This window comes from Mercenaria mercenaria, chromosome 18, assembly GCF_021730395.1.
Source record: "Mercenaria mercenaria strain notata chromosome 18, MADL_Memer_1, whole genome shotgun sequence".
NCBI classification, from domain to species: domain Eukaryota; kingdom Metazoa; phylum Mollusca; class Bivalvia; order Venerida; family Veneridae; genus Mercenaria; species Mercenaria mercenaria.
The window spans coordinates 55,421,848-55,447,779 of NC_069378.1; the positions used below are offsets into that span (position 1 = coordinate 55,421,848).

Genomic DNA, 25,932 nt, shown 5'->3' on the forward strand with positions numbered 1-25,932 from the left:
TATATTCATGAATATTATGAACTCATGAGCAGCACTAGTAGAGAATATTCAGAGAAAATAAAATCCAAATAGTCGAGCGCGTTGTCCCCTGTGTTGAGTTGCCGTAAAATCCAATTCACACACTCACATGCTGATTGAATGGCATAAAGAGGGTGGTGGCATGTTAGGCTTTATACAGGTCACTTACCTTAATAAAATCTTAAAACAGGTGAGCATGAACCTTAATACTAGGGCAGTCAGTGATAATATTTGAAAAATAAAATGAACAGCATGTGTTGAATTTGAAATAATAGTTTTAGCATGTTTTTAGACTAAACTCTTATATTTAGTACATTTTACGATACTTGGTTTGTTTATATGCATAGTCACTATGCCCTCTGCCATACCTAGGCTAGTGAAGTAACTTTAATATCAAGAAAAAAAATCAATTTGATTAGGAATATGAGCTGTAAAACAGCAAGGGTTTTTTGTGCATGTGCACAAAATTGCTTACGTTTTTCAGAAAATTACAAGAGACCCTGAAATGTTTATTACACTCAGTTTTTATTAAATACTGTATTTTCTTTTGTAGTTTCAGATTTGAAAATCTCTCACTAAAATCATTCTCTCTTTTAATAATTCAGTTTCCATTATTTTAGTCACTTATTGAGAAATTCCATCAGTATTAAACTGAAATAATTTTTCTTAGGATAAATTAAGGCAGATTTAAGCATTCTTTTTTCAGTTGTTTCTTCCTTTTTGCAGCTTTATCTGCACAACATGCAAACTATGCAGGTTTGATAATTAAAAATAATGGCAAAGTCAGGTCTTTAACATATATTAAGTTACATAATGTTTTTGGTGTTCAGGATGGAATTGGATCATAGTTTGATGAAAGCACTTATTGTATACATGTATAAATCTTTAAATGCACACAGTTTAGCGATATGGGTATTCTGTGCAGTAGTTACTGTTATATTTTTTCTTTATGTAAATATATATTTTATTTTTATTTGACTTTGATAATTCTAGGAGCAGAAAGCAAAGGTACTGTTCAAATTGCACCATCTCACTGTTTCAGTTTCTATGGTTACCTGTCACTATCAGATCATTTTATCTTCACTTTTCTTCACTCTGTGTCACTATTAGATCATTTTACCATAACTCCATGTCAAAATCATATTATTTATCTTCACTCTACCAATACATATCATTTTACTGTCATTTTATGTCAGTATCATGAGTTCATTTCATATTATCTTCACTCTTCCAGTACATATCATTTTACTATCATGTTATATCAGACTCAGTATCATATGTTCATTTCATATTATCTTCACTCTTCCAATACATATCATTTTACTATCATGTTATGTCAGACTCAGTATCTTATGTTCATTTCATATTATCTTCACTCTGCCAATACATATCATTTTACTGTCATGTTATGCCAGTATCATGTGCTCATTTCATATTATCTTCACTCTACCAATACATATCATTTTACTGTCATGTTATGTCAGTATCATATGCTCATTTCATATTATCTTCACTCTACCAATACATATCATTTTACTGTCATGTTATGTCAGTCTCATATGCTCATTTCATATTATCTTTACTCTACCAATACATATCATTTTACTGTCATGTTATGTCAGTATCATATGCTCATTTCATATTATCTTCACTCTGCCAGTACATATCATTTTACTATCATATGTTCATTTTGTTTTACTTCCAATCTGCCAATGTTATAACATTTTACAATCACTCTGTATAAATATCATATGTCATTAGCTTCACCCTGCCAATATCGTATCATTTTACCATCACTCAATGTCGGTGTCATATCATTTTATCTTCACCCAGTGGCATTATCATGTTATTTTATCTTCACTCTATGACAGCATCATAATTATTTATTCACTTTATGTCAGATTCAAATAATTTTATCTTTATTCTATTTCACTATCATATTATATTGCTGATATGATTTCTTTTTACCACTGCTGTTTCACTCTGACATTGTTTCACATTCATATCCACTCTGTCATTACAGTTTTACCACACTAATGTTCAGTCTGTACAAGAGAACACATAGTATTCTAACATTCTGTTTTCATCACCGTCATTTCGGTACCATCATATCATGACATGAGCCGCGCCATGAGAAAACCAACATAGTGGGTTTGCGACCAGCATGGATCCAGACCAGCCTGCGCATCCGCGCAGTCTGGTCAGGATCCATGCTGTTCGCTTTTAAAGCCTATTGGAATTAGAGAAACTGTTAGTGAACAGCATGGATCCTGACCAGACTGCGCTGATGCGCAGGTTGGTCTGGATCCGTCCTGGTCGCAAACCCACTATGTTGGTTTTCTCAGGGCATGGCTCACATCTTACCTCTACCTCAACATTACAGTCATATCATTATATTCATCATTCTTGCATTACACAACTATGTCATATCTTGTCATATCATATCCCAACTTTATACTCTCATTACATCTGGAGACTGAACCTCTAAAACAATACAGAAGCAAGCTTAAAAATGGGAATCCTTGCAGAATATGTTGTTGATTAAAAAATGATTTTCCCAGAAAACTAAAGAATCAGATTTCTAGGACAGGCACTGCACTTTAAGTCCAGACAGGGATAATTCAGTTTCCAGATGTAATGTCTCATCTATAGTTTCAATTTCTACTGCAGGACATGAAAACATGGCAAGTATCATGTAACAGGGTCTTATTCTGTGGCTTGATCTTTCCACCCAAATAAAGATTATTATAAAAACCTAAACTGGAACACCAGTCTAAACAAAAACTCTAGCATTTGATTGGTAGTTTGTGAGCACAGTTTTGGAAACTTACCAATCATAGAGCTTCCATTCTGTGACACATCTCCAATTTCATTTATGGTTAATTTTTTATTTCCTAGTATAAATTTAGAATGAGACCATAAAGTGCATTCTGAGAGAGGTTTTAAAACTCGCAGGGTTTTATTTTTGGAACGGTTTTGGTTGCAAGACTGTCATCAGAATATTCTGCTGTTACATGATGCATGCTGATGTTAACAATGAATGTAAGATCTCTAGTTGATAACATTGATCTGTAGGTAAATATGGATACAACACTGGGCTCTATGGTTTAACTAAATGCCAGTATTTAGTCTAACATTCTCTAGTGGAGATAAGGTACTTAGTTTAAATATCACCTTTAATCAATATCATTATTTCTGTCATTGACTGGAAACTATCTGATACCCTAAAATTTCCTTGAGAGAGTATAGACACTAGAATAGTAAATGCTGGCTTTGGCAATGGTTTTTACTGGTTTCTGGAGAATTATGTTAATTGTTGACAATTTTTATAAATCTTTCAATTTCAGTGGCAGAGATAGAAATCTTACATTTTTTTCAGGTAAAATAGGTTGAAGGTATCATGACATGAAAAGATTCATGTTGTAGAACTTGATCAAAATATTTTCTTGCCTGAATTTAAGACACTTTAATTCCAGGTCATTTTAAGCTGAGGACAGCAGTTAAACAAATGTTTCCCCTCAGATAGGCCCTGACAGGAAAATGGTGAAACTCTAAAAATTTCCAGAAACATTAACTCTAAAGAGTTCATTTTCTGTGAAAACCTTTGTTTGAAATTTAATTCCCCATTTACAGTGTAACATGTTGGTGTTTCTTTTAATTTGATCACAATAACTTAAGGATGCAATTATGGTCTAATTTTAGGCATTGAAGCTACCAGTTTTACATGTATGTTAACATAAACTGTAAGCGCTGTAACAAAGATGAAGTTAATTGTTTGGATTTTGTGCTTCTTTAGGAAATTTTTTTATTTTTTTTATTTTTTTTTTTGACAGGACAATATTTACAGTAGCAAATTTTTGCACTTAACAGCACAAAATTAACATCAATTGAGAATAACCCTCATTACAGCTTATAATTTGAGGACACTCAGTTTCAAAAAAATTTTGCACTGTTGTTACACTTTATTGAAATGATCATTGAAACATCACTCAGTATGTGCATTCACTTTCTCTTTGATTTAACAGTTTCATCTTACAATGTTCATTTTCTTATTTTAAAAAGTCAAAGCAAGCCAAGAAAAGAAGTTATACACCAGTGGAGGTATTGATTAGTTCAGATGTTGTACAAGATGTTGACTTTCTTATTACACACAAAAAAGTGTCAAATTGTTCAAAATATTGTTTCACATTTTCCTTCTTGTAATGTACATAGTGGTAAGTTGATAAAGGATATAGTCATATCATTTTAAAACTACTGCCACTAGATACTAGAGTAGACTGGTACAGTTTGTTTGATCTGAAGAGACTGTAATAAAAAAATGTCTCATAAAATGTAGATTTAGTATGATAAACCCTTATAAATCATTAATTAATCAGGGCACCATTGTTTCTTTGACAATTCTAAAGTATCTGTTATTACCAAAACATTCTTAAAACAGATCTCGATTGACACCTCAGGCAAAAAGAGGATAACTACCTCTTTATGTTCTGAACTGAGGCATTTAAAATGTATGTCTTCTATATTTTGCTGCTTTATGACTTTTAAGGTGTTAAATAGTTGATCCTAAGTTGAAAAGTATATTTCCATTTTTCAGGATTTAGAAAAGTTACAAAGAAAACAAGCAGAAAAAGAGGTGCAAAAATGCACAAAACACATTCACAACCTGCACGTGCACATGTGTTAGCATTACCGCTTGGCATTGATTGCTTTTTTTTTATGGGTTGAAAAAGTTTGGACTAGTGCACTGCAGTAAAACCTATATTAAGCAGCCAGCTATGGTAGTAATTCAGTCTGGCTGCTTACGGCAAGTGGCACCTCAAAGTGATGGACCCGTAATCACATTCGGCAATTTACGTCGGATTACTTATTTGCCATAGTCCTGATTATATTCTGCCGTATATTTTCGCTTGAAAGATGCAATATTAGAAGTCATATTTCCAGTTCAAGGAGTGGGGAGCATCTTATAAGCATGCATTACAAGGAAATTAAACAAAGAAGAAATCCTAGATTGCATGTTCGAAGTTTGGGTGCGTCTTATAAGCGAGTGCGTTCAATAAACGAAAATATAAAGTATTATGCCATTCTCTGTCTGCAACAGTTACTGTAGTTCATACAAACAACCAGCCAGAGAATGCTGAAATCGCATACAATGAAAATTGTAATGGTATGGAAATTGCCGAATGTGATTACAGGACCATTACCATAAGACAAGTTGAAATTTGAACCAGAAGTCCATTATAGAGAAGTTAGTTGACTGGCTTCTCACGGCAAGTGGCTGCTTAATATAGGTGGCCTCAAGACAGAATCAACAGTATTTGTTTTGCAGACACAATCTTGTCCCATTGCATGCCATTTTACCCAGAAATATTTCTTGTTAAAAATGGTTCATCCAGCTTATGGAATCTGAATATCCCGGCCGTCCTTGCCTGATAGACTGTCCACCACACAAAAATCATGCTCTTCCTCCACCATAGAGTCAGCTAGGAAAATTATAGGACAGTTATTGCTTCAGTTTGATCTACATCCCTGATCCCTCCCATTTGTAAAAAATTGCCTTGATGTTTTCATTTATTGATAATAGTCTACTTATACCTTGAAAATGCCAATAGTTGCCTGGTTTTGTGCATGACTTTTTGTTTGAAATACACATCCTGACCAGTTGGTTATATTTTCACCAAAATGATATGAGTTGTGCCATGAGAAAACCAACATAGTGCATTTGAGAGCAGCATGGATCCAGACCCTGCTCATCCATGCAGTCAGGTCAGGATCCATGCTGTTCGCTTACGGTTTCTCTAATTGCAATAGGCTTTGAAAGCAAACGGTGGATGTGCAGGCTGGTCTTGATCCATGCTGGTCACAAATGCACTATGTGGTTTTCTCATGGTGCGGCTCATATGGGATTGTTTGCTTCAAGATGGTTTCTTGACCAAAACCTTCATATCATACAACTTTGAAAAGTTCTTCAAGTATGGTGGCCTCATATTGGTTACTGGTACAAATGAGGAGGTGTGGCTGACCATGGTGGCCACTAAGAGAAAACCTTAAATATTTGTAAAGATTAAAAAGTTCTTCTAGTAAGGTGGCATCCAACTGGTTACAGGTACAAATAAGGAGGTGTGGCTGACCAGGGTACCTTAAATATTTGCAAAGATTAAAAGTTCTTCTAGTATGGTGGCATCCAATTGGCTACTGGTACAAATAAGGAGGTGTGGCTGACCAGGGTACCTTAAATATTTGTAAAGATTAAAAAGTTCTTTTAGTATAGTGGTCTCCAGTAATTGGTTACTGGTACAAATGAAGAGGTGTGGCTGACCAGGCAGCTTTGGTCTAAGGTGCACTAGAGAAAATTCATATATAGTATAGATTGAAAAGTTCTTTTAGTATTGTGGCTTCCAGCTGGTTCTGGTACAAATGAGGAGGTGTGGCTGCACACATGCAAGTGTTCTCAATATGTCCGCTAGCATATTTAAGCAATTAGCATATTAATAAAAAAATATACTGCTCAGTTACTAAATTTAAGAAATATACCATAAATAGATGGACACCAGTTAATTTTGCTTATTGATACATACTTAAATATTGTATTGCGCTAATAATGACACATGAAGCATCAAATTATTAGCTTATTTTTTGGTTTAGACAGTTCGAAAGAAATGCTTGCTTATAATTTTATTGTAACCCACTTATTGTATTTTTATTTCAGGAATGACTAGTGTTATTTTATTTATTCTCAGAGTAAATAATAATACAAATTACACACAATTTTGCATGATAAAATGATGAAGTTTGTACAGTATGACTTGAAATTCTGAGTGTTGTTACTTAATTAACACACAAAAATACTTAGATAATATTAGGGATTTTATTAATTCTTAGCCTGCTGGTGGCAGTTGATTTTGCCTTTGCAAGCAGTTCAGACCAAGATCAGCCGGCACATCCGTGCAGGCTGATCTTGGTCTTCACTGTTTACTTTTCAGTCAGTAAATTTTCAGTGAACACCTCTTCGAATAATAAATAGTATTGCCCATATTGAATGATGGACAAGTCCATTTTAGAAATTTAGTAACAACTGTCTGAAGCCCATGCTACATTCCTGTATCAAACAAAGTTGTAAATTGGGAGGACCGCAGGCTAGATGCTGCTTTTAACTTTGCAACTTCCACTTAATTTCTAAATGGACTGGTCCATCATTCAATTTGGGCAATACCATTTATTATTCAAAGGGATGTTCACTGAAAATTTGCTGATTGAATAGCGAACAGTGCACAACATAGTTAGACTGCACGGATGTGCAGGCAGATCTTGGTCTGCACTGGTTGCAAAGGCAGAATCACTTGCCGCCAGCAGGCAGAAGGTTAATGAAACAATTCATTTAATTGGAGAAAATGTCATGAAGTTAGTTTTTAAAATCTTCAAGCGAAAACTTAGTAAGAATATGTCCAGGTTCTGGTATCGATTAATATGTCTTAGGAATTATGGTCTAATTTAAACTTTAATTTTGTAAGGAAGATATGTAGTTACTAATTAAGTAAGTAAAGCATTAATACTTAATGAGCAATCAAAGTTAACAATATAGAGATGCTTCTGTTAAACACCTAATATAATTTATATTATTAATTAAAATATCATAAATTGCAAATAATTTATTGATACGGCTAGTACAATTAATTTAATTGATTAATTTATCATAGAAGACGAAAAACTATAATCTCTTATTTATTTTACGCTATTAATGTAGTTTCTGAATAGTGTAAAGAACATTATAGCTCGACCAATATAAAACATTGCAGTGGTATATGTAAAACATTACAAACATATATAAAAATATGATGAAAACAAACTTTATAGAGGAAGCACAATATATCTATTGATTGTATTTGTAATTGATTGAATGATTGATTGTTTGATTGATTGATCGAGATCGAGATCGAGATCGATCGATCAGTCAATCATTTGATTATCAATTAATTTTTTATCAATAATAAATTAGTTAATTATCAATTAATTTTAATCAATAACAAATAAATAAATAATTTATTTTTTAATCAACCAATTGATTTTATCAAAGGCAAAAAAGCAACAGAAAGGATCTTACCAGAAGCCAACAGCAAAGAAAGAAGAAAGAAAGGAACGAGATGCTCCCAAAGGAAGTGGCGATGCTAAAACTGTGAAGCAATTACTGGGGGATTTGTTTTGTGATAAAGAATATCTGGAAAAACTGCTCAAAGATCAAAGTAAGTCATATACTGTAGTTAATGAAGGTACAAGGTTTTGGTGCCAAATATTCAAATGATATTCTCCTAAGTTTTTTTTTAATACGTGACAAGAGCTCCTGTCATTTTCACTGGTGCTGGTAAAACTTGTCACACATCTCAGGGTGCAGGATGACTTGTCTGCTTTAAATAATGTGATTACAAACTGTTTTGAATAGATGCATAAATTCATGCTCTTTTAGAAGAAAAGAGTGCTTAAAAGAAAAAGCTTGTTTTATTTCATTTCTTATTTTTCCAGTATGTATTGTATGTAAAAAAAAGAATCACTGGTTGTAAGTGCAGAAAAGAATATGGTAAATACAAGTTGTAGAACCTAAGTAGATGTTTAAAAATAAGCTTAAAATGAATCAATATTAACCATTACCCTGCTGGACACGATTGATTCTGCCTTTGCGACCAGTGTAGACCAAGAGCAGCCTGCACATCCATGCAGGCTGATCATGGTCTACACTGTTCGTTATTCAGTCAGTTAATTTTCAGTAAACACCCCTTCAAATGATAAATGGTAACACCCAAAATGGAAGATGGACTAGTCCATTATTGAAATTTAGCAAGGTAAGGGTTAACGCAATGAGGTTATGATGTTAATAAAGAATAATTTAATGTTTATCAAAGGTTTGACTGGGAATACCAAGAGAAATGACATGAGCAGAGATATTAAAGACAAAGTTTGTGATGGTCTGGAGTATTTGCATAATCGTGCCGAATTCTGGCGGCAACAGAAACCGATGTACGCACGTAAACGTGACAAGGACAGGCAACGTGAGGAATGGAACAAATCACGTCGTAGCGGACGGGGAAATATGGAAAAGGTACTTAGGAATCTCGAAGAAATTGATGAAGGTAAGAAATATTTGGTGTTGGCATGCCCCTAAATTTTTGTGGAAGTTTTTGGATGTAGAAAGTATTTTCATGTGTTAAGGATCATTGTAAAACAGATGATTCTATGAGTTAAATTACTTATTGTATTTATTTAAAAAGATATACATTTTGCGCTGTTACTGTTGATTTGATTATCTTGGCAGTGATATTACTTGAGCTAGTTAATACCATACTTCTTAGAACACTCATGAGAAATTACTGCATTATATACAGAAGTATAAGATCTACCTTATACAGTACTACGAAATGATATTGATATAAAGAAATCAATTACCTTTCCAACCCCTCCCCCCCTACCCCCACAATTTACATACTACTTATGAAAACTGCCATAGGCTTTTACGTTTCCAGAAATACCAGTACTAGTGCTCAAACCCATGACCTCTAGGTTGAGCGGCCTACATCTTAACCACAGTCTAGACCACCACTCCCCTTTCTTTGGTGACCCCAATTGTCCTCTGAAGGGCTTCTGGTTGTGAAAATTGAATCTTGAGACAGTGATCTGATTGGCTGATTATTTTGAGATCAGTCTTGAAATTGACCAATAACAATGCAGTATTTTTAGGCTGGTCTCCAAACTAAGCTCTGATTGGTCGATTTTGATATCAGTCTTGAAACTGACCAATAATAAGGCTGTATTTTTAGGCTGGTCTCCAAACTCAGCTCTGATTGGTCGATTTTGAGATGAGTTTTGAAATTGACCAATAACAAGGCTGTATTTTTAGACTTGATCTCCAAACTATTAACCAATAACAAGGCTGGTCTCCAAACTCAGTGATATAACCTTGCTGGTCAAATCTTAGCTGCAGCCTGAAAATGTTCATACATTTTGTTTTCATTACTGTTTCAGCCCAGACTCAGGGTAAACACCAGGAGAGTTTAGAAAAAGCCAAAAACACACTAACAATTGTACAGAATGCTTCTGATGATGAGATCCAGAATAAACCAGAACTAATGGCTAGTCTCTACAGCAGTATAGGAAATTGTTATCTCGAATTAAACAAACTCAACCAGGCCATGGATTATCATAACAGAGATTTAGATATTGCTAGGGAATAGTGAGTCCATATTTTGATTTTTACTCCTTGTCTTTACTAAGACAACTGAGAAGAAAATTATAGATTGTCGTAACAGAGAATTAGATTAAGGCAAAACTAGAAAAACTTGCAGCAGTTTAACATCATAGGATGACTGTTTATTGCTACAGCCATCAGACTTCATAGCATGATTGTCTATGTTCAGTTTATTGGACTAGTAGGTCAAAGGTCAAATTTGCAGTAACTTGAGATCAAAAAAAAATTCTGATCAATAGCTAAAGACATTTTTGGAATTAAAACTTCTTAGCAACTTTGTCAGTAGTCAGTAGATAATCCTAATTGTTCTTTTGGTCTTTAGGTCAAAGGTCAAGGTCACAGTATACACAAGACTTAGAATTACACACACGACTTAGAATTACACACAACAGACTTAGAATTACACACAAGACTTAGAATTACATACAAGATTTAGAATTACAACGGATTTAGAATTACACACAAGACTTAGAATTACACACCCAGTTACCTCAGACTGACCACTGTTTGGAGCATAATGTTTTATAAACAGCTGTTGTCCTATATATAGAAAAAGTACAATTTCATTGAGTTTACAAAAAAGTATAAAAGTTACTCGTGTCATGAATGGTAACAATATAAGCAATGAATGAACTTGTTTTCTTTCAGTAATTTAGAAGATGCCAAATCTAGAGCCTTGGACAATTTAGGAAGAGTTCATGCCAGAAAAGGAGAATATGAAAAAGCCATAGAAGTGTGAGTAGTCTTATTTACATATCAAAGTTCTTTGTGAAGTTACCTTTGTTTAAAGCTTTTTGTTTTGTTTTTGTTTGTTTAATGTCACACCAACACAATTATAGGTAATGTGGTGACTTTCCAGCTTTTGATGGTAAAGGAAGACCATACGTGCCTCTTTGAGCATTATTATTTCATCAGTGGTGGGCACCTGGGTAGAACCACAGACTTTCCGTAAACAAGCTGGATTGTTTCCTTACATGAAGAATTTTGCACCCCATAACGGGGTTTCAAACATACATTGGTGAGGGGCAAGTGATCTGAAGTCAGCAGCCTTAACCACTAGGCCACAGAGACCTCATGTTGGTTAAAGATGAAACACACTATTAAAGACATAATTTTAACACACTATTAAAGACATAATTTAAACACATATTAAAGACATAATTTAAACAAGACACAATTTAAACACACTATTAAAGAAATAATTTAAACACACTATTAAAGACATAATTTTCCCCTATTTTTATCAAAAATTTATATAACTTTTCAGATGGCAAGAAAAGATACCCTCAAGTAAATCTCCATTAGAAAGTACTTGGTTATATCATGAAATTGGTCGGTGCTATTTAGAAATAGGAAAATACTCTGAAGCACGAGATTATGGAGAGAAGTCATTAATGGCCGCACGTGAAGCAGATGATGGTGGCTGGCAGCTCCATGCAAGTGTTCTGTGTGCTCAGTCTGAAGGTACTGTCTATTTTTAGGTTGCCAAATTTCCGTGTTTCTTGTTCTTTATTTACTGTAAAAGATGGTGTATATTGATTTTTAGCTCGACTATTCATAGAATAGTAGAGCTATTGGACTCACTCATGCGTCGGCGTCGGCGTCCGCGTCGGAGTCGGCGTCCCGATTTGGTTAAGGTTTTGTATGTAAGCTGGTATCTCAGTAACCACTTGTGGGAATGGTTTGAAACTTCACACACTTATTCACTGTGATAAACTGACCTACATTGCACAGGCTCCATAATTCTGTTTTGCCTTTACAAAGTTATGCCCCTTTTTCGACTTAAAATTCTTGGTTAAGGTTTTGTATGTAAGCTGGTATCTCAGTAACCACTTGTGGGAATGGATTGAAACTTCACACACTTATTCACTGTGATAAACTGACCTACATTGCACAGGTTCCATAACTCTGTTTTGCTTTTTTACAAAGTTATGCCCCTTTTTCGACTTAGAAATTCTTGGTTAAGGTTTTGTATGTAAGCTGGTATCTCAGTAACCTCTTGTAGGAACGGATTGAAACTTCACACACTTATTCACTGTGATAAACTGACCTACATTGCATAGGTTTCATAACTCTATTTTGCTTTTTTACAAAATTATGCCCCCTTTTCGACTTAGAAATTCTTGGTTAAGGTTTTGTATGTAATCTGGTATCTCAGTACACACTAATGGGAATGGATTGAAACTTCACACACTTGTTCACTGTCATGATCTGACATGCACTGTATAGGTCCCATAACTTTGCAAATTTTTCAAAATTATGCCCCTTTTTCGACTTAGCAGTTTTTGGTTAAGTTTTTGTATGTAAGCTGGTATTTCATTATCCACTTATGGGAAAGGATTGAAACTTCACGCACTTGTTCACTTTATGAGCTGATAAGCACTGTGAAGGTTCCATAACCCTTTTTCCCATTTTTACAAAATTATGCCCCTTTTTCGACTTTTGTATTCATTCAATTGACAAGGCTGTTGAATAGTCGAGCGTTGCTGTCCTCCGACAGCTCTTGTTCATTCAGTGCACATGTTGATCACATGATGTCGATGGTCAGGTCCCAACTACACTTTGAATGAAACATCTGTTATGCTCTTGTCAATAGATATAAGAAAGAGTTTCAGTTTACACATTAAGACAAATGAACAATGTAGCAGAGTCAACTTTTAGTTGTTTTAACTGATTTTGATCTTGAACTTGTGGATTATTTGGCTTATTTTAAACAGTAAAATGAATAAATGAGCCATGCCATGAGAAAACCAACATAGTGCATTTGCAAACAGCATGGATCGAGACCAGACTGCGCGGATGCAAAGCCACTATGTTGGTTTTCTCATGGTGCGGCTCAAATGTAGAAAGGATTGAATTACATGTTTATGTACTGTTTTATGCTCTATTGCAACTAAAGGAGGAAAATGAGCCATAGTTTACAAACAATACCACTTTTTCTTTGTCTCTGGTCATGAATTGAAATAAATCCAGAATTAGTTTCTGAAATGACACAAAATTTCTTTCCGCAATTAGCATGTTTTTCCAATATGGCGGCTGTATCAACACTTGATTGACATATGGATTTTACTCCCCAGCTATGAGGTTTTTGATGTCACTGCTGAAACATACCAGAGTAAGTTGGCCTGTTAGGATATTCACAAACATCAAAACATCAAAACTATGCATTAAGGGCCTTAATGTTGCAGGTATCTCAAAATGTACTTGACCTGGAGTCATGAAACTTCATAGGAGTACTGTTCAGTATAAGAATTTGTGTACCTGGGGATTCATTTGGGGTTTACCACCCCATCCCCCTCCCATGACTCACACTCCCTAGTCCAAGTGATATAAAAAGTTAGTCTTGAATCATAATTTATTTTCAGTGAAACTTTGTGACTACCAGTCTGCAGCAGATTCTTTTGAAAAAGCGCTGGAGTTGGCACGGCAACAAAAAGATGAGGCTGCTGAACAAGCTATAAACAAAGCTCTAGATGAAGTCAATGAGAAAATTGTAAGAGGAGTGAAGGAAGGAGATGGTGATGAAGATGGTAAGAGTTTAGAGTCATTTGATATTTGTATTATTTACATATACATTTTGCTGTATTGTTTTTAATGTATTAGGCTATCTTTGAAAAGTTGTTTGCACTGCTTCTGCCCTGAATGGTAGTTTTGGATAGTTTTGATATTTTTCTAACTACGGCAAAGCTGAATGATCACATTAGCCCTTAATTCTGACATATAACATGACCATAATAGCTTAACATACTTTTTGATAAGTTATGACTTAAGTTAACTCAGATGATAGTTACAGATTATTATGTGATTTGAAACAGATTTTGGAAAACTTGAGAGTGTAAGAAAAAGTGTATACATAAAAAAAAAGTGTTTGATAAGTTCAAATTATAAAAAGAAAAACAGAACAAACAAATGATTTGTGGAGTATTCTATCATACTTATATTCAGAAGTCTAATATTTTGTATGGTGTAAATTAAAGGCTGTAAAAAGGCTACATTATGGACTGTTTATTTTTATGGCACTATTTTTTGGTACTATTTAGTGATTGTATATTATATGTAATGTATGAATATTAATTAACAGAAAAATATGATGATGATTTTGAGACGGATAAAGGTAAAATAATGTATCTTTTCCTACTATGTTCAACTGTACTGTCCCTGAATGTATGTTTGATTCTGTAAATTGGTATTCTGGGTTCATCATTCTTTGTTTACAGTCGGCACTTGCTAAAACATGACCAAGGTGACTTAAGTTTTCTTTGCGGATGTTGTAAAATCTAAATTTCAAGAGATTAGTTTCCACTTGTTAAGTGACTTTTGATTATATTTCGGGAAAATTTATTTATAACAAAACTCAGATTTTAATAGTAGTTTAAATAAAATAGATTACACAAACACTAAACCTATAGCATAATAAGACGGATTCCTTTATGTTAATAAATTTTGCGCAACACCTTTACGTTAATAAATTTTGCGAAACTTGGTCTTGAAAAAAACATCTGATTTTACAGTAAATTTTAAGACAACAGATATTTGTGTTTTTTCCAATATTTTCTGACATAAAATCTTACTCAAAGATTGTAAAACACAGTTTGGAGACCAATCTCAAAATGCAGTCTTGCCATTGGTCAATTTCAGTATTGTAGTTTGAAACAGCCAATCAGATGCTGGTATTCCTACACTGGTCTCCTAACTTGGTTTTTTAACAGTTGGGCTGAAGTCTTAACAGTGATTTTGAGAAGTTACTGTTTCATGTTTTAGCACTTGCAGATCTAATTTGCATGATATAAAATTGATCATTTTTCACCATTTTAAGACCTATCAAAGTTTTGGAATGTCACATATTCTGATTCTATATATCCAAGTAAATAGCTGTAGGTTAAATATTTTGATTTGATATACAGCTGTTGTTAGAATCAGAATCTTTACGTTTAATGACTCATAATTATTTAAAACATAACTGTTACAGTCAGTTTTTGTTCGCTTGAACTCGGATATATCAAACACCCTTCATTTGAACTCATTGTTAGGTCCTGGCAACATCCCTGTATAATGTCAATTGTTTAATGTCTCAAACTTCTGATATTTCGTAAAAATTCCGCCAGTCCTGTTTAGTTCAAGTGAAAGAAGTTTGACTGTATATAATTCTAAAAGTAAATGGGACAGAAAATATGGATTCTGAAATATAACTTACTTGTGTAACATATTGTTATATGAAACTTAACTTTCAGTTCTTGTACCCTGAAATAAAAAATTCAATCGGGCTGTCATAATGTGGAAATAAAACATTCTTTTTCAGTTTGAAATTTCATAATTGAGCCATGCCATGAGAAAACCAACATAGTGGCTTTGCGACCAGCATGGATCCAGACCAGCCTGCGCATCCGCGCAGTCTGGTCAGGATCCATACTGTTCGCTTTCAAAGCCTATTGCAATTAGAGTTAGCAAACAGCAAGGATCCTGACCAGACTGCGCGGATGCGCAGGCTGGTCTGGATCCATGCTGATCGCAAAGCCACTATGTTGGTTTTCTCATGGCGTAGCTCATATAAAATCATCAGTTCTTTACATTCAGGAGGTTGTGATTTCATATTTGTGTGTATACATGTAATAAAGTCTTATACTAAATATATGTATACAATAAGCGTCCACTAAAATTGTCTAATAACTCTACTTGTATTGCCGGCCAGAGGTAAATTTTCATATTTAACCTTTAGCCTGCTGGGGGCATGTGATTCTGCCTTTGGAACCAGTACAGACAAAGATCAGCCAGCAGGTCAGTGCTGGCTCGTCTTGGTCTGCACTGTTCGCTATTCAGTCAGTAAATTTTCTGTGAACACCCCTTTGACTGCCCAAATTGAATGATAGACCAGTCCATTTTAGAAATTTAGCAGAGTACACGTTTATTTCTAAGGTTGCTTTTACAGGTGCATTTGAACTTCTAATACTATTTCATGAATAGATTGCGATATTCTGAACTTTGACACATCAGACCCTTATTGAAATAGAGAAGAAAATCTTACATGTACAATATATACAAGAATGAAATCACAACATCTCTATTGACCATCATTCAGCATCTCCACCACTTCATTGTTTGTGTTTTCAGTTTCCATTGTCTATTAATCATCATCTTGGTACAAAAAGTTGTTAACTACATTGCCATAAAAGAAGCAGTTAACTGGTAAACTCTTTTGAAATAAAAGAAGCAATTAACTGGTGAACTCTTGACATAAAAGAAGCAGTTAACTAGTAAACTCCCTTGATATAAAAGAAGCAGTTAACTGGTTAGCTCTTTGACATAAAGAAGCAATTAACTGGTTAACTCTTGACATAAAAGAAGCAGTTAACTAGTAAACTCCCTTGATATAAAAGAAGCAGTTAACTGGTTAGCTCTTTGACATAAAAGAAGCAGTTAACTGGTTAACTCCATTGACATAAAGAAGCAGTTCAAAGATTAACTAAATTTTCATAAAAATGCAATTAATTGGTTAACAGTATTGACATAAAAAAACAATTAACAACTTTTTGCAATGAGATGACAAAAATTTTATTTTCTTGTTTTGTTTCCATAGTTGAATTTGATGCATGGAATATTTCCTATCACTAACATTTGTCTAGTTAATTATGTAAGATTGTATCCAATTAATATTTACTAACATCTTTTTTTTGAGAAATTTCCCTTTTGTCTTATGATCTGCGATGTGCAAACATTCAGTTTGCTGAATGATTCATCATTTTTTCACCACTGGCACAATTTAGTAGAACACACTTACTGAATGACTTGTGGGTCAGTAGTCGAAACTATTGTCCAGAAGTCTGAAGGACTATTAGCGCCAGCAGAAGCATTCAGTAAGTGTATTACTACATGACATCAAAAATAAAGGAAGTTTTTTTTTAATATTTGACTTTATACCAGCAAAATTTAGTCAGTTCTATCAACCAGTCAATAGCATAAAATATTGAATGGTGATTTGTATATTGAGGAGTCATGTAATAAACATCCTTGATGTTTCTTAGAGGTAAAGCAAAGAAGACTATACTTATGTGCATTATTAGGAAATTTAAATTTTAGTAAGTTGAAACTAAAAAGTAGATAATTAGATTGTCATAATAGTACTGTCTATTTTTTCACATTGTTTGGTCTCTTTTCAGTCAGAGACTTAGTGAAGGAATTGTTTTATTGATACTTTCTCTTACCATGTTTTCTTACTAACAGTCCTGAACAATTGTTTGTTCTATCTACTAATTTTGAAAATATATATCAGTTGGTTGTTTACATTTTCTTTTAATTTAAGTCTTTTATACAGCATGATATCAGTATTTCCAGGTTAAAGTTTTTAAAATGAGTATTACATGTATAGCATTTCTAACTAATATTTTATTTGATTTTTATTACACAGCTTATTGTGTTTTTTTTCTTTCTAAAATGTCAACAGGAATTATGCAAATTTTAAAAGATATTGCAATAAAATTTCTATTTTTAAATTCTAAATTGAAATTTGAAGTTTTTGTTGAAGAATGAATTTCAGTTAATCTTCAAGTGTTTAGTGTTTAGATCAATTTTATTTTGTATATATACATGTACAGTTAAAACCCGGTATCTCAAATTCAAAAGTAATGGTATCGAGCGTTTTATTTTTATATAACCGAAATTCGGCTAAAAGTGATAGAGTGATTAAGTTGTTTACTGGTATTATATATCATTATATATCAAATTTAAATAGTGTCACTAATGCATTTTGAAATTTTCTATACATTTTATGGATAAAAAAGCTCATAAAATGCATGGCATTACTTTAGAATTTCTTCCCATTGCAGTTACTAGCTAAAAAGTGCTTTTTTAATTTTGAAAAGTTTGGGACTGCATGAAAATGTTAATTTACATAGATATAATATTGCAATTATACTTGTGTAGTTGAAGTATGGTAACAGTTTGATGAACTAATCTCTTGGCTTGCTTAACCCTTACCATGCTGTACACAGTTGATTCTGCCTTTGTGACCACAGTGTAGATCATGATCACCTGCACATCCATGCAGTCTGATCAAGATCTGCACCGTTCGCCACTCAGTCAGTATCTTTTTGGTAAGCGCCCCTTTTAACAGTAAATGGTACTGTTTCTATATTGTAAGACGACATTCAAGTTCATTATAGAAATTTAACTCAGGGTAAGGGTTAATCATCAGATGCCACTATTGAATGAGGATGAATCATTATCGTATATATTTTTAGCTAAAGCCAGTTATCTTTGTATTAATTGTAAGTAGTGTACAGTACATGCAATATAATGGTCACTAAGTTTCAATAGAGAGATAGATATAAGAGTTTATATCAAGAAGTTTTCCCGCAGAACAAGCAGGAAAAAGAAAAGAACCATCGCCGCCGCCTAAACAACCGACACCGCCACCTAAAGAACCAACGCCGGAGCCTCCTCGGACAAAATCTGTCTCTATAAAAGAAGAAGTTGAAGGTTTCGACTTTCTCCATACTTGATTTTTGTTCGTGTGGAGTTATATAACAATTCAAGTGTTGTTATGAAACTGATCTAGAATAACATAAAAGATGATGTGGTGTTGCATAACAAGTTATGTTGAGTTTTGTAATATATGGAGCTTTATAGCATATGATGTTTGTTTCTATTATAGAAAATTGTGCAGATAAACAAACAAAGTACATTAATCGAATCTTCTAACAGGCTCTCAATATTTTTTTTCTTGATACAAAACGTACATGTATGAAATTTCTAAAACTTGTAGATAAATATTTTGGTAAGATAATACTAAAATGTAAACAAATTGATTAGTGCAAACATTTCATTGCTTTTACAACTTCTACCTAATTTCCAAAGGTCACCAAAGTACAAGTGAATGTGTTTTATTCAACAGTACTAAATTTCTGAAGATACAGAGATGTTGACATTGAAACATATATTTCAGATTACTTCCAGCACATGTTTTTTGTTCATGATTTTTTTCGCAATAATGAAATTTGCTTGTCTGTAAATTCTGGACATTTATGTGTATTTTTCTGACTAAGATATATAAAGTTGATTGTATGGAAACTACAATGGTATGAATGACTAAAGAGTGAGAATTTTAATAAAAATACTTACAATGTTTTGGACAATTTTATCAAAAATATTGAGGAGGCATTAGAAATTTTGGTTAGTGTATAAAAATTATGGAAGTTTTAAGAAAATAAAGTGGGGTTTAATAGCAAATCTTGGGGTTTTATTACAAATTATGTTTTATAACAGATTATGTGGAGTTTTGTAGCAAGTCATGCTTGTTGTGTTTTATAACAAATTTGTAGATTTTTGTACCATGTTGAGTTTTATGACCAATAATAGTTTTTCAATGGATAATATGGTTGTTGTAATAAACCATGTTGAATTTTATAACAAAACATGTGGAGCTCAGCTTTTAACAGATCATGTGGATTTTGTAACAAATCATGTGGATTTTATAACAAAACATGTGGGGCTCAGCTTTTAACAGATCATGTGGATTTTGTAACAAATCATGCTGAGTTTTTATTTTTATAAAAAAACAACAATTCAGTGGATCAAATTATGTTGATGTTTAATAACAAATCTTTGGATTTTTGTATCTGGTTACGTGGATTTTTCTAATAATGCATCCTCAGTTTTATAACAAACCAAGAGGAAAAAATAATAACCTTGGTAATGTATAAACAAATGTTTAATTATGAAAATAACAAATTTCTTTGATGAAACATTTGGAGAAAAGCTTTTTGTTAGATAAATGCATGTTTGTTCTAGTGATAAATTTCTGTACTTCAGCATAGGATATAAAGATATAATTAAGTGTTGTTGTCTGGTATGATGTATTAATGTGCTTCTGTTGTTTATACCTTTATACCCCAGTCACACTTACGGTGCGGATAGCTACGTCGAGCCACGGATAGAAATGTAGTAATCCTTATCGATCTGTATCGATCCGTACCTGAGCCGTACCTTAAAGTAGTAATCCGTTTCAATCCGTACCAGTCTGTACGGCTCAGGTACGGATTATACGGATACGTTTCTATCCATAGCTGGACGTAGCTATCCGCGCCATATGTGTGACTGGGGTATTAAAGAGAATGCTGTATTGATATATGGTAGATACTGTTGGTATATTTTTACGAAACTTCATACCAGAGGGTGTTGTGATAGTAATTACTTTTATTTGATTGGATGATACTCTGGCCAATACTCTGTTCCTCAAAAATATTTATATTTTCTTCAATGTTCAGAAGCACAGCAGGAGGATCAGGTGGAGGAAGAACCACAACAACAACAACAACAACAGCAAGGTAGACAACTGTGTATGCAGTAACCTCCCTTGTGTGGTTTTGACTAAGAATGTTTCATATAATCAGTAATCCACATCCTTTGCTTGAATTGAAAATATCATAACACACATACAGTTCTTGATAAAAAAGCTTCTAGTTCCCAAGAGTGTGGAAGATGATTTTTTTTCTAATTGATGAAGACCTTTATATGTAAAATCCACAAAAGTTATTCCTTCATAAATTTCAATAATTTTACAATATTTTGCAAAATGCCTTTGCTAATACTTTAAGACCAAAATATACAGTTATCCCCCTTGTGTTGCTTTAAATAAAGGAAGTATTACAAATAACCAGTTATCCCCCTTGTGTTGCTATTTATAAAAGAATGTTACAACAGATATACAGTTATTCCCCTTGTGCTGCTTTTTATAAAGGAGTGTTACAACAGATATACAGTTATCCCCCTTGTGTTGCTTTAAATCTAAATATACAGTTATCCCCCTTGTGTTGCTTTACTTAATAAAAGTATTATAACAGATATACAGTAACCCCTTGTGTGGCTTTAAGTAATGAAAATATTATTAATATTAAAAATACAGTTACTGCTTGTGTGGCTTTAAGCAACAAAATGATATAACATATACAGTTATCTCCCTTTTTGTGGCTTTAAAAACAGTAATGCAGTTGTTATTATATATGCTTATACAACCTGGTTTCTAGATTGTGCAGTTGTTTGTCTATCATATACAAATTTGTTCCTTGTACACTGAAGAAATCTAAAAAGTGCCTCGTCCTTGTATAGCAGATATTTCATTTTTTCAACTTGTTCATTTATGATTGTTCATTTAAATATGTTTCTTTTGTGCTACTTAATCTTGACCATTTTCACCTGCATGTTAAACTCATGCTGTATTATGGCATGTATGTACACAAATCAACAGATATAACGCGTTGAAGTCAATACCAATGTACCAACAGTCATTCGCTGGCTTTGAATCACTTGCCCCTGACCGAAGCCAAATCTCTCTTCCAGTTTCAACTGCAATCACTTTTCCTGCCCGTTTAGATCAATAGGGAGAATGCCGATCTATGGGTCATAGGGTAATGAGTTTGATCCCCGGGTGAGGCATATTATGTTCTCCATGACCATTTGATAAAAAACATTGTCCCAGAAATCATTCGTCCTCCACCTCTGATTCATGTTGGGAAGTTGGCATTTACTTGCGGAGAACATGTTTGTACTGGTACAGAATCCAGGAAACACTGGTTACGTTAACTGCCCGCCGTTACATAACTGAAATATGGCGTTGAACCCATAACAAGCAAACAATCACTTTGATACCATTTTTATGCATAATTATGTAATAAATACACTGTCTGTTACACATAAGGAAAATTTTTCAGGAATAAATTATTTCAACCTTATAGACAAGGTGCTCTTAAATTTCTTCAGTACAATGTATACATGTATTTCTTCACTGTATATAACCAGAATCTGATATTTTTGATAATGTGTGTGTGTATGTGTGTGTGTTAGATATATATTATATATCCCATTATAAAGTGCCCTTAAGAGTATATGTTAATGTTTAGTAATTTATTAGCTCATAAGAAAGGTGTCAATTTAATAGCCATGATTTCATAGTCTATACTTAGGATATGTCAGTCTGTTAGAAGTGATCTTAAATTGGGAGATAAAAGAAAGGTTAGGGAGGAGAGTGCTTAATTTCACTGTTTGCCATTTTGTGTATATGTAAATGGGAGTCATACAAATCATGTACTGTTGTTATAAATTATGGTCTGGTAAATTTAAAACTTGTGATAATTATGCAAGTAATAATGATGTCATATTGTGTGCTAATTGCTATGACGTTGTACGCTTATTCAGCTCCTTTAATAGTTTAATTTCTGAACAAATGTTTACAGTGATTAAGACAATTTTAGTAACTTGACAAAGTATATTTTTTTCATCAGTGAAGCACATATGCTAGTGTTATCATTTTGAATGTGTAAAGTGTTTGGCTGAGTTAACCAAGGTACGCTTATTGCTGTAACACTTTAGAATAAAATTAAAATATGTTAATTAGATGTTTATATTTAATTAGATTTATGTGTACTGATCATGTTATTGCATCAAACCTTTTAGATACAGTTCCAGCTAGTTCACCTGAACCTCAAATTGAGGTAGAACAACAGGTTGAACAACAGGAAACCAGTCAACAACAACAACAACAACAACAACAGGAAGTTCCTGAACAAGGTTGATCCAAATATAATCTGGAATTTTGACATTTGTATTGTTCTTTGACCTTGACCTTGTTTTTCTTGAATTGTATGATATTTATGAATGTATCCATAACATATTTCTCTTGATACACCCGTGTTTCATGTTGAATAATTTTATATTTGACTTAATGCATGCAGAGAGAAATAATCATTGTTGTTGGCAAGTATACCAAATATATTTTATTATAAAAGAAAAAGATGAACAGTCGACGTGATCGCTTTGTAAGTTTTCAAAAATCATCAGTGTCTGAATTACTTCCAGTGTAAACGAAAGTAGAATTAATGCACGTTGCTGAATAGGGTATAAAAAAGTTGATTTGTTGATGAATGATGATCAAATATTCGAATATTCGTTCAGAAGGTTGACAGAATATTCGAATACGAAAAATGCTATTCGATGCCATCCCTAATTTTTTATAAAACTAGAAAGCTAAGGTTCAAATTTGCTAGACTTGGTAGAACTTTGAAAAAAACAATTTCAAGATGTTTAAACTTTTACATACTGCATTCTTATTGAATCATCATTAAAACTTGCTGATCACAGACATTGATTATTTCTCAAATTTTGATTCCTTTTTATTGCAGCAAGTGTATCATTTATCAGTTTCAAAATTATTTCTTCTTTAGCTATGAATCTATGTATTTGCCAAACTTGCAGAGAAAATATATAAGTTGCTTTTTAATTACATCTGTTATGATAGAAATCAGTTACTGTTACAGTAGTGATTAAATACTAAAGAAAATGTGATCACTCTTAAGAAAGTACTGTATAACCTTTTATGAATTAAGAAAGAACTCACAATAATTTTTTATGAATTAAGAATAATACAGTTAGTGCTGTTTTGCAATAACTTTTTTAAATTTATTTTTCTTATATATCTATACTATTCTATATTTTTTGCATGTTAATTCTTTTACCAAAATATGATACAATATCGGACTTATTTTTGCTTGTGTTTTAAACTGTTTTGAATATTTCTTTCACTATGCATGTTTTGAGTATTTGTAATGCTTTACTCATACCCATTTTTTAAATATTATGTACCTTCTTTCTGTATTCTGTAGATATTAAATTGTGTAGATCTAAAATACATATATTGCTATATTTGTATATTTTTGTTATTCAATTTTGTGTACTTCTTTAAAAAATATATTCTGAATAAATAAGGTATCACAGTTGAAGTTTATTTGTAGATTATAAATCATCAAATAATTTATAGGTTATGAATTATTGAACAGTTTTTAAGTTATAAATGATTGAACTATTTATAGGTTATGAATCATTGAACTAATTATAGGTTGTGAATCATTGAACTGTTTATAGGTTATGAATCATTAGACTATTTATAGATTATCAGTCATTGAACTATTAATAGGTTTTCAGTCATTGAACTATTTATAGATTATGAATCATTTTTTACTATTTATAGCAAATATTAAGAATAATTGAAATCTCCTGCTATGACACCAGACAACTATAGGCATCACTCAGTCTTAAATTTGTTGATGATCTAAGTATTATATTGTTTTGCAGTTCAGTAACAATGACAGTTCAAATTTTCGTTTGCTTAACATAAAGTATTTGAATAGTTCTTCCGAATATTCTGTAACAGGTGTTTGCACAATGAAATAATAAATTTTCTGCAAAATCATTCAATTTCATGCAACTTTCTTTAAAAGGTACAGACCAAAAGTAGGTCCACAAGAAACAGTGTTACTGGTAACAAGTCAACTTCCAAAAGTAGTGCAACTTGTTGTGACAATCATGTTGTTAAGCAGTGGTTTATTGAATGGCAAACAACATTTGAATTCTTATTATCATTTGAAATATATCATCATCAGTAAAAAAAAATGAATATTTTATGAACCATTACCGCAAAAATGGCAATCTGCCTTCAGATGTTATGTTGTTATTATAATTTAACAGATGTTTTATTTGTTCTGATTACAGAACCAACAACTATAGATGAAGGTGAAAGTGCCAGAAACAAAACATCTCCTGAACCAACAAACACTGACAAAGAACAGACAGACAAAGAACAAACAGATAAAGAACAAACAGATGATGATGGTAAGCACTGGTTCTGAAAATAATAAGAAAAAAGCCACAAACACAGCAAGTTTTATTGATTAAGCTGATATCAGACGAATATAGTTTTCAATGTCGATCCTCCGGTATATTTTCGATTATTAGAACCACTCGCTTATAAGACGCACCCCAACATCAGGCATGCAATCTGGGGTTTCTTATTTGTTTAATTTCTTTGTAGTATATGCTTATAAGATGCTCCCCACTCTTTGAACTGGAAATATGACTCCTGATATTGCGTCTTATAAGCGAACATATACGGTACATCAGTTTTGAAAGGTTGAGGTAATGTCTGCTTGATTTATCTTATTAGAAAGATATTATGTAGAGGATTCACGGTCATGCTTTCACTATTTTTCAATCCATGATAACTAATCCAACTGAAGAAATAAAATTCTCAATTGTTTTAATCTTAAATGTAAATTATGTGCTCATGAAAATTCCATTTTTGACAGCAATGGCGAGCTTTTGTGACAAAAAGTAATTGATTTCACAGTAACAGGTTTCTTTTACACTTTATTAGGATAGTATTTCTTATTATTAAAGTTCCATAAAGCTTTGAATTTTATCTTAGAAACATAGGATACGGCTGTCCAAATAGATCTTATGCATAATTGAATGGTTTAAGAAGCCCAACTTTTTTACTGTTTATAACCTTTTACTGTTAGAGCCATAAAGGGAGGTAAAAAAATCAATAGTTTTCAACACAATTTTTATTTGCTCACAAATTCAAATTTTGACAAAAAAAGAAAAAAGCTTTAAATTGGGAAATAATCTTTGAATGTTATGTTAGAAACTGCTTTAATTTCATAAAAAAGTGTTTTTACCCTTGAATAAATCATTTTAGTTAGGTTGTATAAAATTATCTTTTGATGCCCCCTTTTTTGGGAAAAATTTCCTGGTATCAAAAAATTTCCCGTTTGGGTGTTTTGGTTTCGAATACGATTTACTGTTTTGTTGCATAAACCACTGAAGACGGAATTAATTTTTTTTTCTTCAATTTCACCCAA

General features: G+C 32.8%; 1 protein-coding gene across 13 annotated transcripts in view; it reads left to right on the forward strand.

The window, feature by feature from the left end:
* Positions 1 to 24,936, forward strand: part of LOC123537791 (outer dynein arm-docking complex subunit 4-like) — a 32,518-nt gene extending 7,582 nt beyond the window's left edge. For 2 of the 13 annotated variants that reach the window (XM_053530126.1, XM_053530129.1), the window contains 11 exons: positions 8,090 to 8,255; positions 8,910 to 9,137; positions 10,027 to 10,234; positions 10,898 to 10,984; positions 11,517 to 11,713; positions 13,615 to 13,779; positions 14,331 to 14,363; positions 18,602 to 18,721; positions 20,509 to 20,568; positions 22,694 to 22,807; positions 24,785 to 24,936. In XM_053530126.1, the coding sequence (XP_053386101.1) occupies positions 8,090 to 8,255; positions 8,910 to 9,137; positions 10,027 to 10,234; positions 10,898 to 10,984; positions 11,517 to 11,713; positions 13,615 to 13,779; positions 14,331 to 14,363; positions 18,602 to 18,721; positions 20,509 to 20,568; positions 22,694 to 22,807; positions 24,785 to 24,921 (1,515 nt within the window). In that variant the 3' untranslated portion in view covers positions 24,922 to 24,936. Of the gene's footprint in view, positions 1 to 1,011; positions 1,027 to 4,612; positions 4,652 to 8,089; positions 8,256 to 8,909; positions 9,138 to 10,026; positions 10,235 to 10,897; positions 10,985 to 11,516; positions 11,714 to 13,614; positions 13,780 to 14,330; positions 14,364 to 18,601; positions 18,722 to 20,508; positions 20,569 to 22,693; positions 22,808 to 24,784 lie in introns of all 13 variants that reach the window. The other 11 variants (XM_053530124.1, XM_053530130.1, XM_053530131.1 and 8 more) reach the window with 11 other exon arrangements.
* The last annotated feature ends 996 nt before the right edge of the window (positions 24,937 to 25,932 follow it).